The sequence below is a fragment of the Trachurus trachurus genome, assembly GCF_905171665.1.
Source record: "Trachurus trachurus genome assembly, chromosome: 5".
In the NCBI taxonomy this organism is placed as follows: Eukaryota; Metazoa; Chordata; class Actinopteri; order Carangiformes; family Carangidae; genus Trachurus; species Trachurus trachurus.
The window spans coordinates 29,466,757-29,486,782 of NC_139896.1; the positions used below are offsets into that span (position 1 = coordinate 29,466,757).

Below are 20,026 nucleotides of genomic sequence, written 5' to 3' on the forward strand. Positions count from 1 at the left end.
TAGATGTATTTGTTTGTTTCAACAAATAGCTAGTTTTCAGCTTCAGAACTGAGTTCACATCTTGTGACTTAAAATTATGAGTTGAAAGATTTAGTCAATTGATCATTTCAAGGTTTATTTAAAAGATAATGAAATTTATACAAATTCGTCCAATATGTACGTTTCACATACAACACCACAGACACCATGCCTCCAATTGGAATATAGAGAGACTTGTAAAACTAATTTTATTCTATTTTATTCTGTTTTTGAAAACTTTAAAATTTGATGAAACTTGCGTTTTTTTTGGAGACAGTTTTTTTTTCTGTAATATAACAATCAGATACAGATCACAGTTTGTGAAGCCTGACACCCTGACAAGTATCTCCTTCAATGCAGTACACCTTCAGACAACTTAGAATTTTAAGGCAGCAAGAAAGCATCTTTTTTAGTTTAAGTGCCTTAATATTTGTTGCAGTAATGTATTGAAATGTTTCAAAAGAAACATCTTGAAGATAATTGCTTACTGATTTCTTTGAAATGTTTTTGCTGTTTTCCTTTGCTCCTCTGTTTAGTCTTTCGCTGCTGTATTGATACCTGTGTTCTGTCCTCTTCACACTTCATTTAAGACACAGAAAACTAGATTTAGAGCATTTTATGTGGAGTGGTGTTCTGGCTGTTGTTGTTGTTGTTGTGTTGTCACTTGTAATTAGTAAATTCAGAGTTTAGAGCTGAATCCTTAAACTGTACCACGATGTATATTTGCATTGTATACATGTGTATTTTTTTATTTACATGTGTATTTAGCAACATTTAGCTGAGCTAATGGGTTGCTACAACGCTTGTGAATGAATAAATTGAGCAATACTAATGTTGATGATTGTGATGATTTTCTAAAGTTGCCCCTCATGCACAGAGATTTAATATATAGGTAAATGTATAAATATCAGCCCTGCACCGGCCACCACTTAAGTTTTAATATTTATAGCCTGTTCTTTACACATATAGTTCAATGCAAAAAAATGTATACTTTTCCTCATAGTTCATCATATATTTCAGGATAAATATTGATCAGCACAGATACTTCAAGAGGAGAAATTTGACATTTCATTTATATATTATATTTATGATGTTTATATAACTATATATAGCCTATCATTGTTAGATATCCTACATTCAATCAAAAATCAGGTTTTCTTTACTGAACTTCCACCTGAAATCAGCTAAGACCTTGAATCTCCTCATTTATCTGTGGGGCAATTATGACAGTGGACTTTATATTATTATGTTTCATGGTATGAGAATTAAAACTGATTATGAAAAATGTAGTTTATCTTAGGCTACTGAGGGCAGATTGTTGGGGCAGGGGGGCTAACAGAGTTACACTTTTAAATCTCAGATTTTGAAAAAAATCCAAAAGATTTGATGCAATGTATGAAAGCAAAAACTCAGGCTATTTTCGGCTGTTTTTTTTTTTTAAACCACTACCTTACGTTGTTAGGCGGCTTAAAGGGATATAGTTCAGTTTCTTTGAAGTGGGGTTGTATGAGGTAGGTACAAATGGGGGACGATTAATCAGCGTACTTTTGCCGCCTACGAGAACTGTTTCAAAATACAAAAACAAATACAAAATACACCAGTTCAAGAGTACCATATAAAGTAAAAGTTTACAATGCATCAGCTGGTTGGAAAAAAGTCAGTTTATCTGGAACTAACTCACCTATGGCCCTTTTCCGCTACCAGCTCTACTCGGCTCGACTCTACTCAACCTGGTTTAGGTACTTTTCCATTACAGCTGAGTCCTTCATAGTTCCCCCTCAATGTGGGCAGGGTCATCATATCACGGCAGCTACGGCCCCATCGCCTCGCTCTCTTTTTTCGATCCTCTCGTCAGCTCCAAACTCACTCGTCTGCACCTCGATCATGGACTACAACGTGTCTCAATACAAGGGCAGCTGCTGCTGGTGTGTTTTTAAAATTAGCGGGTTTGATTTTCATGTGGGACGTTGTGCTGTTCTCTTCCAGTGGCGACCGTCAAATAACACATAATCTGCCGTGAAACTCGTTCATTTCACCAATATTTTGTATGATACGCTAGTGCTATTCCCCTTTGAGTCCGGGGTTAAACATCCATGGTCTGTAGGTTGACCTAACCTCTGACCTGGATGATATCATCTCTGAGCGCCGCGCACCGCAGCTTGTTGCTACTGCTATGGTTCGTCTCTGCGTGTTTCTGTCTTGTCAGAACAAAATGAGCAGCTGGACAAAGATCAGCTTCCACAGGCTTCCTCTCCACAGCCTGGACTTAGCTACTAGCTCTGGCTAGTTGCGCTAAAAATGGACCCGAATGCCAAAGCGGAATTATTATCAGAATGAGCCGCACCAAAGGGTTATCTGGGTGAGTAAATGATCATATTTTATGCTAGAAGGCCCAGATTGTAAAAAACGGGCATTATCCTTTAAGGTCGAAAATAGTGTTGCTTTAACTCTGCAGGAAGCTGAACATGCCTGTGTTGGCGCTTGGTGGTCGCTGGGCGGCGGTAAGCGGCTCTGCTGCAGCCGTGAAGAGGAAGCTCCGTCTCCGCTGCAGCAGCAGCAGAAGAAGAAGCTGGTCTCCATTTTTCAGCGGTTTGCCGAAGCCGAGCCATCGACGACCGGGAAGACAACCACCGCAACATCGATATTGTACTCGGAGAACGAAGTAAGTAGGTCGTGTGAAAATATCTACGGTGAAATATATTGTCAGTGAAGTCTTTTGTGTTTTTAAATGACGCCGTTCAGTCCTACGCTGACGCAAAGAGGCGGCGTTTGACATTAATCTTAGCCCAGATACGCTAGCTCCGTTCCGGTCAACCTTTGAATGGTCGCGTCGGTCAAAATTGACTTTATCTTGCTGATTTAATTACGCAAACACCGCCTTTACCATGCCATTGTCCCCTGGGAAACATTACTTCACTGTATCGCTGTCGTTTATAACATTGAAGCCAGTTGTTTATGTTGTGGCGTACATTCTTCGGGCCTAGTGTCGGCTATATTTAGCGGGCCAGCCTTCAGTGGGTCAGCAGCATTAGCAATCACAACGCCCAGTGTGGTGATGGCCCCGGGACTGACGTAGGCATCCATCTTCAAGACAGACACATCACATGAGCCAGCACATGAGCCGAGAAACCTTTTCTACACATTAATATTTAAATGGCTGAGTGTATGAATGTTCATGCCTTTCGCTCAGGGTTTGCAGCAGCTAGACCACCCCTTGTACTGATTTTGCTCTAAAAGCTATAACAGCCATTGCGAAGGCAAAAGTGGTGACTTCATCTACCGTAATATGCTGCTAACCGGTGACTTTGCTTCCAGGTAAGATACTGCCTGCAGACATGTGGGATGGACCAGGGCCAGGGCAAGGACCACGGGGAGGACCACCCTTTCGGTAAGCACCATGGACTCATGGATTAAGACTAACATCAATAACGGCCACAATCTTCTTGCTTTCGCTGTTTGTTGGGGGGCATAGTACAGGTAAACCCTTTATTTGAAAATGTGGTATAGATAATTATGGCCAAGCAGTGCAATTTCCGTTGATACTATTGTTATAAGTATTTGAACCATTTAGCCTACTGCATTGTATGACACCACCCTTTTGAGGCAAATCCTCTTTGCATCACTCTCACAAATTATTTGAATTTCTTTTTTTATTGAGAATTATCAGATTTTTAGTTATTTATTTTACCAAGAAGTGTGGAAATTAGGGTCTGGAAAACAATTTTGAAATTTAAAATGTAGGAACCCTGGAGAAACATAGTCCTCCTCTAACCCTAACCCGACCCTATACATATATCCAGCTCTGGAAAAAAACAAGAGACCACTTTCACAAATGTTTCTTAAAAGCATCTCTACATGTATGACAGTCATTCTTTTCTTTTTTAAATACCAACACAAACACAACTCATTCTAAAAACACTGCTGGGATTAGACTCTTCCTGACTTAAAATATTCTTGCTGTGTTGTTTAGGAATAAATATGAACATGTTTTCTTTGCATTATCATTATTCAAGGTCTGAAAAGACTTGATATCTTTTGTTATTTTGACCAGTTGTCATTTTCAGCCAATAAAAGCTCTAAATGACAATATTTTAATTTCAATTTTGGGAGAAATGTTGTCGGTAGTTCATAGAATAAAACAAACATTTTTAAATTGAATTCTACTCAAACACATACCTATAAATAGTAAAACCAGAGAAACTGATCATTTTGGGAGTGGTCTCTTAATTTTTTCCAGAGCTGTATATACATACTGCCCTTCTGTACAGGTATTTGTTGATTAATTGGGCAATTCTGAAAAAATACTTATATATTACTTTGTTGAAACCCTTGTTTATTTAGGTGTGTGCTTGCATAACAAACCAGTATCCTAATATATTAACATATATTCCAGTGGTGATCACCGTGGAGAAATGTTTGGGAGAGATCGTTCCATGCCTGATTACAGAGGAAGGGATGGGATGAACATGGGTTCCATGGGTCATATGGGCCCAAGACCTGTAGATCTCCCACCTATGGACATGAGGAGAATGGACCATGGGCCACCAATGAGGGGGCGTGATATGGACCCACGTGAAATGCGAGGGAGAGAGCCAAACAGAGAATTCTTCAGACCAGGTGAAGAGCCAGACTTCAGCCTCAGAAGGAATTACGAAATTTCCATCAGAGACAAACTGATGAATGCTTCTGGTTTTCCGGGACCAGGCAGGAACTCTGTGGACATGGGAGGTAGGGGTATGCCACCAAGAGATCCAAACAGTAAATTTATGGACATGAGAGACAGAGAGTCGTTTCAGTACAACATGCCACGATTCAATGATCCAAATGCGGATGGAAGACGAGGGTTTCCTGCAGACCGAATGGAGCGAAATGATGGATTCAGGGACATGCGTGACAGGCCCCCAATGGGAATGGGTGACAGCGATCACTTTGATATGGACTTGCCTCCTCGTGAAAGGAGAATGATGGACACAGACAGACGAGGGGGACCACCTTTCAATCCAAGAGGCGGGTTCGAGTCTGATATGGATTTCAGAAGTCGTCCAGGACCATCAGCTGAATTTAGAGGGAGAGACAGATCACCCTTAAGATTTGGAAATAGCGATGTCCCTCCAATGGATAGGGCAAGGCCAGACATGCCTTCAGATGTTGGTGGCCCCCAGAGATCAGAGTTCATGGATGCAGAAGACCCTCTTCGAGAGAGAGAGTATAGAGAGTCGGGTGACAGTCCTCTTGTGGATTATCGAAGTGGTGAGGAGATGACTCTTGCAGAAGAATGGAAGAACCGGCGGAAAGACAAAAATCCTTTCTTAAACATGGGTAAAGGTATGGGAGGTGTACCTGAACCCGGCTTCCCTGTAGGTTTTGGCAGAGATGTGAATGTTCGAGATCCACCACCATTTCAGGAAAGGGATAGGCCACCTGTTGATTTCCCAAGGAAAGATGTCGGCTTTCCTCGTGGTGACCACTTTTCTGCTATTGACCTTCCACCAATCGGCAACAAAGGTCCACAAGACCATCCGCCTCCAGATATAAATCCTCTCGTCGGCCCTCTTGGAAGAGAAAATGAGGGCAAACATTGGCTTGGAGAAAGGGACCCGAAGCTTAATCAGAATAAATCTCACCATGACGAAAGGCCCCCTTACCATCAAGAGAAAAATCAGCCTCCACGTGAGATTCAGAAGCCAAATGATTGTTTTACAGGGATGAAAGATATCCCGCATAATCAAGGACCTCCCAGGGGAAAGATGGGGGTGGAACGGGATTTCCAAAGCAGCAGCGCTGTGCAGTCAAGAGACCAAGACTACAGAGACATTGATTATAGAACAGGGTCTGGGAGGGCTTTTGAGTACAAACGTGAGGAGCTCCAACCAGCAGCAGAGAAACTCATCAAAGACACTAAACCAATCCCACCTTCAAAGTTTAGTGAATCTGGCTCTCAGGTATGTTCATTTTTCCTGTTTGTCCATTGTTTCAAAATGATACTTGACTTCTCATATGTTGCCCATTAACTGCAATTTCATCAAACTTCATGTGAAAAGGATCAAGACTACAGGAGTGCATCCGTGGAGGACAAAGTTTCCAATACGATATCCATAATTGGTATTCCAAAGACTGCCACAATGGAACAGGTATTTATAAAACAGGAAAGCAGCTCTCTGTTATCGGACTGTGTTGGTAGTAGTTTGCATAGGTGGCCGTGGTGTAACTCACTCTGTTTGATACGATCTTGTTTTGCAGATTCTCGGTGCCTTTGTAAGTCGTGATGGTGTGCCAATCCAGGGGATGAAAATCAAAAATGTTGTGCCAGGTAAGAAAACAAGTTTCTTTTTTTTAAAACAACTTCGGGGCAGTCGTTCGCTAACATGTCCCTCGACGTTTCGCTTTTTACGACATTCGAACCTCCGCATTTTTTTTTCTGTTTTATGATCTTGGTTGCTTTTTGTTGTTGCTGGTCTGTGTGAACTTGTACCGGGAGTGTGTGGGGGGGGGGGGGCGGGTGGGCTCTGTTATGCCATGACAATGTGGGGTCATTGTCAATAAGTCAAGGATTCAACAGTAGGAGCTTTGAAAGAGTGATATTCAGTGTCAGTCCCAAAATATCTGACTGAATGTGTCCTTCAGAGACAGTTTATCCAAGTTCTCTGATTGGGGAAAAAAAGAATGTCAACAAACCTGAAATGGAAACTGCCTTGTAAGTGTGTTGTTCGTTCTGCTGATCTGCTTTAGCATGCAAGTTTTCCTTAATGGATCACTCTACACATGATTATATATAATTCCAAGCCCTCTTGTGGAGATTATGTCTCAAAGGCCTTTTAATTTTTGTAAAAATACCAAAACATCACCTCCAGAATGAGACATTAGGTGCCGTATTTCATTGGACATAAATATAAATGGTAAATATTTCTGTGTCCATGGTGCACACCGTGCAGTCGTTCACTGCCATTGGTCTGGATTATCTGTCTGTTAAGGCTTGGCTCTATCCATGCCTCACATGGCAAAGTTTCATATGATGTCAGTCATCACAAGACTGAATAGAAAAAAAGCATAAATAACTTGTGCTTTCCTGAAAAGGTATGTGTGTCCCTAAAGGTGAAGAGAAAAAAAAAGAAAAGAAAAATCGCTTGCACTGATTCTCGACTGATTCTTGTATTGACGAACTGTCTTTTATGTTTTAGTGGGTGACTGTCATTACTGGCATTGACTAACAAAAACCCATCTGTATTTCAAATGCTGTCCCCAGGTTACAGCTACGATACGGCCTATGTGGAGTTTTTAAACCTCGAGGATGCAGTTCTCTTCATGGAGTCCAACAAGGTGGCCCATCCTCGTCGCTCTACGAAGGCCGTCTCTCCCATCAGGATTACGAGGGGTTGAGAGGGCATTTAGTATACGGGGAGGGAGAGAACCTGGGAGCCGGGGGTTGCTATAACTTTCAACTTACTTTGATTAAGGAGATAAAGATGTCAGTTGTTGACATTATTAGATACCCATGTCTTAAGCCTCAGCAGTTAGTCCTAATATTATATGACGTATAAGCACTTACTCATAAAGTAATGGTAGCACTCCATTTCTTATCTAGCATTTAAAAGATACAGGAAAAATTTAAAACTGTATATGTGCACAGGTTTCCTTCATATGGTTTGCTCGCCCTCCTAACCTTAAATTTTCCAACTCGACCCCAAACTGCCGAAATCTGGTTTTATCAGGAAATGGTGACCATGCAGGTACCGTACTTGGCTACAGTTTTCTGTGATGAGATTAAGTCTTTGCAAAGAGGATCAAAGATTTTTTTTACTGCTTGGTTACTACTTTGCTTTCAGCTGGTGAGAAAGCAGTTTTACATACGAACACTTTGCTAACCAACGCTTTATGTGGCCCATAGATCTAAAACAAACCTGAGGTGAACAGACTTGTTTGGGAGCGAATGTCGAAAACACTGTGTGGTTGAAATTTATCACGGTAATTATAGCTGTTGTCATCCCGATCAGTCTGTGAACAGAAGGAACACTGCATTTGTGTTGTGACGTACTCCACCAGGATCATTGATTGGCTAACTGTAGTGTACTATCAAGGCTTAATCGGCATGCACATTCTCCTTTGGGTGGTGCTGGGACTGTAGTGTAACTGTAGTGTACTGCCACAGGATTACTTTCTGGCAAAAGTTAAGCGGGGTGCAACTTGTTTGCTTTACACCCATGCTTGTTTTCTTTTTTCTTTTTTTTGGCCGGAGGTCTGTGTTAGCGTCTCCACAGTTGCTGGACTGGACTCATTCAAATGAATGAGGGGGCTGTGTCTTACCACAGGGCGCAAGTTGGTGTGAATACAGCGGTGTTACTCAGAAGCCTACTGCTGCTGTTGCATATAGTATATATTCTTCTTTGCTAACTTTGCAAGAGAAAACGACTATTTTTGACATAATAGAATATATTGTTTAATTGTGTTGCAGTGATCACAACTTTTGTATGACTCTTCTCAGCCACATCGACAGTGCTTTCAAAGGCTTTTTGCTAAGCCAATAGCAATTATCCATCACATCAGTTGGGCTTTCACTTTGATGTAGGCTAAAATATCTAAGCAGTTATTGGACACATTGCCATGATGGTCTGTACAGGCCTGTCATGGTGCCCCAGAGAAAGAAGCCTGCTCTCTTGACCTTTCCTTGACTTTTTGATACTTAGATTGCCATTAAGTTTGGTACACACACTCATGGTGCCCACAGGATAAGTCCCCAAAGTCTTTGGTGATGCCCTGACTTTCTTTCTAGAGCCACCATCAGGTCGAGATTTTAACTCAACCTGGGAACTGTCTGCATCTCCTCTGTGGCTTAGTACTTATTTGGATCCCCACAGGATGAATCTTAATGAGTCTGCCGATATCCTGCCATTTCTTTTGCACCAACAGGAGGCTGACAGTAGTGGTTCAGAGGGGAGATATCTTGACATCTGTTGGATTCATAGTTAGCAATGTGATATTGGCATTTGTGGGTTTTGTGAACTTTGGTAATCCCTGAATTTATTCAGTTCTTTGGTTTTCTCTGAAGCATTACAGCTTCGCAAAACTTCTAGCATGGCTGCAGACTGCCATTCTTGTTGTCTTCAAGTGTCTGTGGCAGAAATCTTTTGCTAGTTCAAGGCATTTTCGATCATCTGCAGCTCTCTTCCCTGGGAGCCTTTGTCCTCTTGATGGTGTTTTCTTGTCCACGGGATTTCAGCTTTCTTTGGATTTCTCTGGGGACTGAATGATTGACACTTTCATCTCAACAATGAACAGCTCGCACTGACCAGGATTGCTGTGCTTTTGATCACATCTCAAACATGATCTCACCTATTACCTTATCTTTTTGTGGATGGGATCAGTTGCATTGTTGATGAAATGTGTAAAAGTTTGTCTGGCTCTTCTATTTCTGTTAGACTGGTCACTGGTATACTCCTGAAGTTTTCCCTACTAATTGTATGTATGTTCTGCAGCACTTAAAAAGATTTGAATACCAACTTTGAAACTATCATGAGAGGTAAAGGATGGCTTTAACTTTATTTTTGTTTTCTTGTTTTCATTTTTAAATAGTTGCTGTGGCACCAAATAGCAGATTGTGATTGTGTGTCTGGGGAATGAGCACATGTATGGTTGGTTTTGATGTTTTCATTTAATTCTGGGGGAGTGAGAGAGTCTTTGGAATGAACATCAGAATTAAAGGAGACAGTGTATTAATTTGCACAGTACATTTAGAGGTGCCATGAGCTTCGTGTTCCACCACACAAACACAGGCTAGTGTTGGAAATGGGGTATTCACACATGGAGTGGTTTGACTGGTACACCTCACCTGCTGAGAGCGCAGTTCACCTCACCTGCTGAGAGCGCAGTTCTCATTTGCTCTGTCGCTTTCACTTGGATATTTTTCTGTGGATACGAGTCATCGATTGTACCAGAGTCCGGTATGTTTGTGATAGGGCTGATTCGAAAAAAGAAAATGAATCAGCAACTATTTCAATGACTAATCGAGTCAGTCGTATTTCAAAACGTAACCAAGTTCAAGCTCTTTCAGTTATGGGGATTTGCTGCTTGTCATTGTCCTGTCTGATAGCGAGCTGCACATCTTAGCGTTTTGTTTGGACAAAACAAGCAACATCTATGGACCAAACACTCTACTTCATTTACTGACAGAATAGTCAGCAGATTAATAGTAAATGAAAATAATCCCTTGCTGGAGCCCTAATTTGTAGTTCCCTTCGAAACAATTTAATGTAGTATTGGGGCAAATGGCCTGTGTGAAGCATGGTCCTGGACCTGGGTTTTGCACGCCACCATAACTGTTGGTCCATTTTTTTTTTTATCCTCGGCAGTGAAGAGGAGGGCTAAACCTGCCACAGTGCATGTCATTGGTATTGATTCAGGTTTGACCCACTGCCTTCTCACAATGCTGAGTGACCTTTTCTGTTCTTCTTCCAGGGATCCCTAAAGGTTGGCACTAGAACAGCTACCATGAAATTCATCCAGCCAGACGAGTGTGAAAGAGGTGTTCATGTGAGTGAAAATGAGTTCATATTGCACCAGAAACGCTTAAAGTTCAACATTTTGGCAAATTGGCCCATTGCCAAAATACCTATAGTTTTAGGAGTAGGCTCGTTACCTTTAATTGTCAGTGCAAGCTGTTTTTAGAACGGCTACTCAGAGCTACGCTACGGAGGCTAATGGGATTTCTTGGTTTCCCTCATCAAACTTATCAAATACACAATCCAACAACTCCAAAACGCTCTGGTGGACAAGTTTTGCTTGCTGAAAAACTGCGGTTTTGCATGAATTTACCTCGAAAACAACTGTCTCGTAACGTTCCGCTATTATCTCATAGCGTGGTGAATGTGCAGGTCACAACTTGACCATGAGAGAGCGTTTTGGAGTTGTTGGATTGTGTATTTGATGAGTTTGATGAGGGAAACCAAGAAATTCCATTAGCCTCGGTATCTTTAGCTCTGAGCAGCTCGCGGTTCTGCTCCACCATTCTAAAAATAGCTTGCACCGACAAGTAAAGGTAACAAACCTACTCCTAAAACTATAGGGATTATGGCAATGGGCCAATTTGCCAAAATCTTGAACTATCCCTTTAAGAGAGTTAATGGAACAACGCTTGGGGGCCCAATTCAAGTCAATATTATAACAAAATGACCCTTCTTTATAACTGCTCTTGCAATAAACCTTAACATTTTTTAAAAGCCATCCCTTCCTTCTGTCCCTGTGAATTTAGAAATCAGATCACAAAGCACCTCAACTCCAGGAGCCTCAGCTGCCCAGACCAGATGAACCATCAGAGGAACTGAAGACCAACCTGAACGGGTCCAACCCAAAAGCTCCTCTGCAGCCACTGCCCCACGGCCTGTGGCAGCGCAGCTCCGACCTGACTCCAGAGGCGTGGCAGCAGCAGGTGGACCAACAGCTCCAACAGCAAGAGACTGAGCAGCAAGCAGAGCCCTGGGGCAACCGCAACCTACCTCATCACAATTCACACCAATCTGACTCGGTCTTTAAAGACAGTAAAAGTATGTCGAATGGAGCTCCTTGTTCTCTTTTTATCTCCTGCATCTTTGTTGGAAACAAATGTTTGCAATCCACAGATAGTTACAGTATCTCACAAAAGTGAGTACACCCCTCACAGTTTTGTAAATATTTTAGTATATCTTTTCAGCGGACAACACTGAAGATATGACACTTTGATACAATGTAAAGTAGTCAGTGTACAGCTTGTATAAATTTGTTGTCCCCTCAAAATAACTCAACACATAGCCATTAATGTCTGAACCGCTGGCAACAAAAGTGAGTACACCCCTAAGTGAAAATGTCCAAATTGTGCCCAAAGTGTCAATTTTTTGTGTAGCTACTATTTTTTTTCCAGCACTGCCTTAACTGTCTTGGGCATAGAGTTCACTAGAGCTTCACAGGTTGCCACTGGAAACCTCTTCCACTCCTCCATGATGAAATCACGGTGGTGGATGACACCTTGCGCTCCTCCACCTTCCATTTGAGGATGTCCCACAGATGCTCAATAGGGTTTAGGTCTGGAGACATGTTGGACAGTCCATCACCTTTACCCTCAGTGTCTTTAGCAAGGCAGTGGTCGTCTTGGAGGTGTGTTTGGGGTCGTTGTCATGTTGGACTACTGCCCTGGGCCCAGTTTCTGAAGGGAGGGGGTCATGCTCTGCTTCAGTATACTCACTTTTGTGAGATACTGTATGTGCTATTGTAACTCCTAACTGAGTGGAGTTAACAGTATTTTTTCCTTTTGTCCCTGCACAGCCATGATAATAAAAAATGTGAAGCCCACCACCACAGTGGAAACCATCTTGAAAGCCTTGGATCCCTTTGCATACCTGGATGAAAGAAATGTCCGTCTAGTCAAGGCCAAGCCCCCTGGAGCAAAGTGCTTCTGCTTTGTTGACATGGACTCCCATGAGGTTTGTAAAAATATAATAACACAGCTTTCAGTGGTTTATAGTCAACCTTTGATTGGTGGAGTCAACAAACATTTGGATGAAAGATTTTAAGTTTTTCGCTTGTTGATCCATCAAATCTTTGTAGAATGCTTTTTGTCGGTGGAGCAGTTCTTGCACAGTAGACAATGTGAAAGAATCCTCTTTGACTGGCTTTTTTGTTTGTTTATGTTGATAGATGAGATTAGCAGTAGGCTTTCAGATAAAACTGTAAAATTATACTTCTTACCTTCAGAGTGAGTTGCCCAAAATTCTGGGGCCAGTTTCTTGTTCCTAACATTCTTGTCAAGTGTCGTTTTCAAGCGTTCATCACTTTGTCTTCTTTTGTAGCAAGTGACACGTCTGGTTGAGCTCCTCACCAAACCCAGACCCCTTTATATTGATGGAGTGAGAGTTTATGCTGAGGTTGCAAAACCCTTAAAGAACCAAAAGTAAGTCACAATGTCACCAAAGTTTTTTTTGTTAGTTTTTTTTTTTATCCTCGCATGTTGTCGAGGAAAATGTTCCTTTGTTCCTGATAATTTTCTGTCTTTCAGTTTCAGAAGAGAGTTCGACAAACCAAACAATTCTATCCTTGGGTATCCACCTGAGGCCAGCCTAATGGGGGTAAGCTGTGCTCCTCCTGTTGCTTTTCAAAATTACTGAAAGGAAGAGAATCGTCAAAATGCTCATGAGCTGTATTTTGTGTTTTTGCCGTGGTGTTTCAGCAACAGCAGCAGTCGCCGTTCCCACATCCTCCACCGTTCTTGCAGCCACCTGCTGGTGCTCCTGCTCTTATGCCAGGTGAGACTTGATCAAACACAAAGTCCAGCATCTTGCTCCCTATGCACGGTTTATTATTACTTAACTTTTATTTATTTAATATTTATAATTTTTTTTGCCTTTATTTGATAGCATAGTTGAGAGAGACAGGTAGGCAGAGAGAGGGGAAAGGACATGCAGTAAAATTCGAACCAGAGCCGACTGCAGCGAGGACTATAGCCTCTGCACAGTCCTGCTCATCGCACTATGCCACATGGCGCCCCCTAACTTTTTTATTTCTAAATCTCTCTAATATTCTCACGTTTTTTTTCTTACCAGGTGATTTGTTAACTGGCACGAATCCCGCTCTGTCGACGGACCCACTCATTAGCCAGGTAGGGTGTGAAGCAAAGAAGTAAAATATGACCTTTTTTAATAAGCCGTTCACTTCCCAGCTTTGAGCAGTATCATTTTATCACCTCATAGGGCGTTGGCTACTGTGAGACTCCACCTGTGGACCCTTCGTTCCATGCTGGTGGAGCTAATGTACCCACAGAATCAGCCCCAATGACGGCCAATGCAGACGGATCACAGACCTACGTCTATGGTGAGGAGCTATTCAATTATGAAATCCCAAAAAGACGGATCACCTTGTGTCTGTGTTGTTACTACACTGTAGAGTTTGTCATATTTTATTTGTCATAGCCTCTAAAATGATTGTCACCTATATGATGAAACTACAGACCAGGACAGTTTTTGTCAGCAACCCTGAAAGACCAGTGATCATTTGTTTTGCTCATTTTATGTTTGTCTTCATTCTTCCAGGACCTGAGACTCCGGACATGACCAACTATTTGTTTGATGCCACATCAGGCTTTTACTATGATCCTGAGACGACACTGTACTACGATCCTAACTCTAGGGTGAGAATAAAAAGACAACATTAAAGGGATACGTCACCCAAAAATTGATAATTCACCAATTTTCTACTCACCGTCATGCCAAGGAAGGGTTTGGTTATCAAAACACTTTTGGAGTTCCGGGGGGTTCGGTTGGAAATGGATTTTCATATAATGAATGGCGGTGGATAGAGCTCACTTTTGAATCGTCCAAAACACACACTATGAAACATCCAAATACCTCCATACTGCTCGTCCATACTGACCCAAGTGTCCTGAAGCCGCGTCCTGAAAAGTTGTTTGGAAAAAAATAATTTGATCTGTTTTTAGCCTTGTTGTAGTAGTAGCTCCCAGTGGCTGCACGAGATGTCTCAAATTTGCTGTGAGATGTTCTTCCGTGTTTACATCAGACATCCAATGGTTTACAACGACGAACAAACATCTCACAGCAAATCTTGCGCATGTGCACAAACATCAACAGAGCCACTGGGAGCTACTACTACAACAAGGCTAAAAACAGAGATCTAATTAATGTTTTCCGAACAACTTTTTCATGTCGCGGCTTCAGGACACTTGTGTCAGTACGGACGAGCAGTATGGAGGTATTTGGATGTAAACACAATCCGATGCCATTATATGAAAATCCGTTGCCAGCCCGACCCCCCCTGGAACTACAAAAGCGTTTTGATAACTCCGAAACTCCAAACCCTTCTTTGGCGTGACGGTGAGTAAATTGGTGAATTATTCATTTTGGGTAAAGTATCCCTTTAAGCCCCATATATGCACGTGCTGAAGTCAGTACCTTTCTGATGTTATACCTACCTAGACTAAATGTAGAGCTTATAACAGCAGACGGATGTTTTTGAATGTTCTCTCACTAAACTAGAGTTCAAGGTGACATATGCACTAATACATTAGACTGACGCCTCCTTGAATAATGGGTTTGGTTGCTTTTTCTCATGTGTTTGTGTGCAGTATTTCTACAACGCTCAAACCCAGGAGTACATGTACTGGGACGCAGCATCAAAGACCTACATCCCAGTCCCAGGAGGGAAATCCGCAGACCCCCAGCCTGTTGCCATGACAGCCGAAGACCAGGCCATTCTGTCCAACCCAGCGGCAGATGCTCCTCTGGAAATGAAGAAGTCATCGCTGCCTCCCGATACTGCAGAAGTTCTCATGTCTGCTCCGGAGCCAGTCCCCACTCCGACGACTCCTGAGAAGAAAGAGGATGATGACCCTAGTAAAAAGGACAAAGACGAGAAGCCCAGAAGTCTGGCTGCTGTCAAGGTAACGCTTCATCTACACTGTTAGTGTTTGAGAGGCAGATAGTTAAAGGGTATGCAACCAGTGCCAGTCTTCATTGGCCACACCTCCATCCTCCCTTCAGCCTAAACGGAGGAGGGAAAAGGAGTCATTAAACACACAAAGAGAAGCACTAATGAATAGATACCCACATTACACAAGAGCCAACAAAAGGAATGCTTACATTTAGCCAGCTACCCATGAACAAATTCCTAATATGGGTAATAGCAAGTTGGCTAACAGTATCATGCCTCTGTAGCTTGTCACTTATGAAAACAGACATTTAACATTATGTAGCCAAATAAAAGCCAGTTCAAGCTGGACCCTTCAGCAGCTTGTTGTAGACCAGTACTGGGTTCAGGGTTGAAGTGGGAAACAAATTCAACATTGAGCTCATCTGGTGGGTCTGACCTCATGAATGACACTGAAGAGAGAGAGCTGGTAAAACCTTTAAAAACTTAATGGAAGTCTTGACAATCAGTAGGATTATCATCAAGTACCATGGTCAAAAGATTAGATTAAAACCTACATAAAAGAGTTGCCCTCTTACGCAATATCAGGATGTCCTTATTCCACTATATTTTCAATTGAGACATGTTGCTGTTCGCAGATCATGAAAGATATGGAGCGCTGGGCAAAGATCCAGAACCGTCAGAAGGAAAGTGTCCGATCGCCGTCGCCGGTGCTGAGGGGCGGAATAGATGACGATCGGAGGCAGTCAAAGTCAGCTGATGCTGGTTTTGCTATCTTTGAGAGGAAGGTGAGGAGCTACTGGGATAATATGTACAGTTGATGTAGATGTAAGAAAAATCCATGTTTGACCATTTCCCTGTATCATCAGATTTCAGGTGGGGATGATCTTTTCAAGAAGCCCCTTGCTCCCCCTAAAAAAGACGAGAAGTCAAAGGTATGGACCCACCTGTGCTTTGACTTCCTCGTATCATATGGATGGCCTCTGACCAGACATCACTAACTTTGCCTTGTGCCATATTTAATGATAAAAATAAATATGTTTTGAACATGCGTTTGCTTTGTTCCTCAGCGCCCAATGGGCTCGCTTGGTCTCCTGGCATCAGACTACGCAGCTGGCAGCGATGAAGAGGTGGAAGAGGATAAGGAGGAGGCAGCTAAAAGCAGCCAAGGCAGTCAGTCTGAAGACAGAGACGACAAACTGACAGACTGGAGGAAGATGGCCTGCCTGCTGTGTAGGAGACAGTTCCCCAACAAGGACGCTCTGATCCGCCACCAGCAGCTGTCTGACCTGCACAAAGTACTACCCATCAACCTGCATACGATCAATACTCCACAGTTACTCTGTAAACAAAACCTCTAATGCTCGGGTGTATTGTCTCAACAGCAAAATATGGAGATCCACCTTAAGATCAAAAGATCAAAGAAGGAGTTGGAGGCATTAGAGAATCAGGAGAAAGAAGTAAGTGAAGAACATTTATGGGGTTTAAAATATGCTGAGAAGCGATTAATGCTGTGAGTTGATCTTGAAACATGGACTGTGTCCTCCACAGCTGAGCGCTAAAGAATCAACCAGGTCACCAGAACAGAAGAGAAGAAAACACCATCACCCGCAGCAGCAGCAGCAGCAGCAGCAGCATAATTCCTGGGCTGGGAGCTCCAGGTAGATGTGCTTTAACAGTGTTGTTGACATGGGGAAAAATGCAGAGACAAAGCAGCATGTTGGTGGTGTGATTCAGAATATGTCACTGCCTAACAATTTTCTCTCTGCGTAGGGAGATGAACAGAGTCAGCGAGAGGCCTGGTTTAGGGGCTGAACCCGTTCCGGTAGGTGTGAAGCTCTATTTCACTAATAAGTATAACATAATGTCTCTTGTCGGTTTTATTAAAAAAAATGTTTTCCCACACTTGTTTGTTTAGCAGAGGAAAAAGAAGGAGCCTGTGGTTTGGGACCATGCCACCTACAAACAGGCGGTACGCAAGGCCATGTTTGCACGGTTCAAGGAACTCGAGTGATCTCATCTGGACACATCCTCACTTTGATACGCTAAGTGTTGACAACCACCTGGACACGAGACGTCCCCTTTGACTGTCTTAACTGTTTCTCTGCCTCGGACATCACTGCACGGCAGAGCCACAGCTTTCTACACGGAGATGAAAGTGACAGGTCTGGACTGAAAGCACATCGTACGGACACAGTGGAGCTTTACACAAAACAAAACAGTGGAAACACAAGAATTATTGGACATCTTCAGCGATGGATACTGTACAGAAATGACTTCATACTGTCGATTTGAATTTTTTTTTTTTTGCCCATATTTTATCTGTGGCCTGTATGTAGAAATGTGAAGTGTGTCCATACTGTTTTTTTGTTTTGTTTTTTTAATGATGCTGTCACACGGGCTACAGTCGCTGTTTGTTTTGAAACTTAACAATTTTTACATTTTCATTTTCATGAATGGGAAATGCTCTTACATGTGCATATTTTTAAGTAAAAAAAAAAAAATTATGGATAAACCTGCCTGATTGTGTTTTTTAAATATCCATCCCATGGCCACTAGATGGCAGCAAAACACCTCTTTTTGTTTTTGCATTGTCCTGATGTATCCAAGTGAGCTTGGTGGGTCACATCATTAGAATCGATTTGATGTAGGAAAAAAATATGGTACAACTCAAACAGAAATATCCTTGTAATTCTTTCCACCTTGCTTTATGCATTCTCTTCCCGTCACGGTGATTTCACTTGTTAGTCAGTGCAGCTTCAATGTTTCCCAGTTGTGCAATGCAGGAGTTAGAACATGAAGCCTCGCTCTGACCTTTACCGATCTGACGGCACCAGCCTGCACCCTCCCTCTGGCCCTGGCTCAGTGAATGTAGAGGATTGCATGGGTTTAGTGTGCTGACATACTAGCTCCTCTGGGAGCAAGTAACAAGAACACAAGGGAGCCTGAGGAGCTGCAGTCAATGACAAACAGCAGAGAGGAGACCAGTGGGGAGGAGGAGGGGGGGAGGAGGCAACACCTTAGTGCAAGAGTTGTGCTTGTTCCTGGCTTAAACGGGTTGCTTGCATTTTGCTTTCATGACTCCCACGGCCTGGCTTCCCTCCAGACAGCAGTGGGTAAAATGCCAAAGTTGAACATCATGTCTTCTACTTTTATGTTTTTGGAGAGTGACTGACAATATTTGGAGTCTCTCTGTCTGAGGAAACAGGGTGACATGGTAACAAAGCACATTTCCATGTAAACCTTGTTTTGTGGCCTGGCAACAAAACAGAAGAGAGCACAGTAAACAAAAAACACTGATTATCTCAGGTTCAGATGTATTTGCTGTTAACCCCTCACCATGAATTTGCCATAGCTTTTGCTCAGTTGTACGACTGCGTAAGAAGCCCAGGTCCGTATTGAAACTTCTACATAAGCAGGGATTCATTCTGTTTCAACTTGTAGCTAAATCACATTCTTTTAGACCACCAGCATCTTTCCACTTTTGCATCACGATCTTCCCTCGGGAGGGGAAAACATGTTTGTATTCACTCTTAACTTGTTCTGTTCGCCTTCAGTTTACACATCTATTACCTCGCTTATTAATTATCTGTTCTAAAGATAGTCATCAAGATTTCCCATAACCATACCCCACTTATTAATTTCATAATGTGGTAAATGATGTGGAAAATGTTTGTTCAGTAGCTTGAATCAGACCACACAGGTTATATGAAATGAGTTTCACCGTACCCTCTGTTTACATGCCCCTGCAAAATCTAGCATATTCTTTGCAATAATACAGAGAAATCATGAATTATATTTACTACTTGTACCTGTTTGTCTTTATAGCAATTTAGTGGTCACTGTATTCCCATGAGTCCTTGGAATAATAGACTGCATGTCTGCTAAATCAAAGGTCGGATGGATCTCATCCTTAGAATTTGGACCCTTTTTTAAATTACTTCCATATTTGCAGTGGTGTTTTTTTCTCCCTCTATCCTGCCGGTAGGTTGACATGATCACAGATTTTCATTTCACTGTAGGTCAGTGTATCCTAGGACATCAATTAAATTACTACTTTTTTTTTTACTGCAACAGCTTCAGGCCTAAGATCTGTGTATTTGCATATAAATAGAGTATTTATTACCAAGACTCACGTGGACTTCAGTCTCATGTACTTAAGCCATGCTGTCTTGTGAAGCACAAATTGCCATTAGATAATGAGAAGTCCCGATCCTATAGAATACAATTGTGTCACAGTGTCACACATCTCACATAAGGTCACTGGGTGAGGGATCAGGTAGCATTTTTTTTTTTTTCCTCTCCAAATGACAGAAAAGGTTGTTTGAAGGAGGAATCTTTGTCCATTTTCAATTATTTTCTTTTATTAAATGTGGGGAAATTTCCATTTCTCTTTTCTGTCACAAGACCGCAAAGACCCGCCCCCCCCCTGCACCTGTTAACAGATGTCATCATTATCCAGTCCCCAACAGTCCATGGAATGACAATTAATGTGCAGTTAGTGTATAAGGATGAGAGGCTAAACAAAGAGTTACGGCTGCTGTATTAGCATCCTCTGTTTGTGTGTGTGTGTGGGAGAGAGAGCTATCAGGTATAGGAATGCTGGACA

General features: G+C 42.2%; 1 protein-coding gene across 1 annotated transcript; it reads left to right on the forward strand.

Annotated features, from left to right (window-relative positions):
- Positions 1–2,573: 2,573 nt before the first annotated feature.
- Positions 2,574–17,876, forward strand: rbm6 (RNA binding motif protein 6). The gene is made up of 23 exons (XM_083972443.1): positions 2,574–2,680; positions 3,334–3,406; positions 4,412–5,960; positions 6,060–6,149; positions 6,259–6,328; positions 7,262–7,335; positions 10,468–10,542; positions 11,261–11,552; positions 12,307–12,464; positions 12,831–12,931; positions 13,037–13,106; positions 13,208–13,283; positions 13,581–13,636; positions 13,728–13,848; positions 14,067–14,164; positions 15,116–15,430; positions 16,056–16,205; positions 16,287–16,352; positions 16,488–16,715; positions 16,803–16,877; positions 16,969–17,078; positions 17,191–17,242; positions 17,336–17,876. The coding sequence occupies exons 2-23, from the start codon at positions 3,354–3,356 to the stop codon at positions 17,429–17,431; spliced, it is 3,975 nt and encodes a 1,324-aa protein (XP_083828569.1). The 5' UTR covers positions 2,574–2,680; positions 3,334–3,353; the 3' UTR covers positions 17,432–17,876.
- Positions 17,877–20,026: the final 2,150 nt, after the last annotated feature.

Coding starts and splice junctions, on each gene's coding strand:
- rbm6 (XM_083972443.1), top strand. CDS start 3,354: ATGTGGGATGGACCAGGGCCAGGGCAAGGACCACGGGGAGGACCACCC. Junction 13,637..13,727: donor CGGACCCACTCATTAGCCAG/GTAGGGTGTGAA, acceptor ATCACCTCATAG/GGCGTTGGCTACTGTGAGAC. Junction 14,165..15,115: donor ACTACGATCCTAACTCTAGG/GTGAGAATAAAA, acceptor GTTTGTGTGCAG/TATTTCTACAACGCTCAAAC.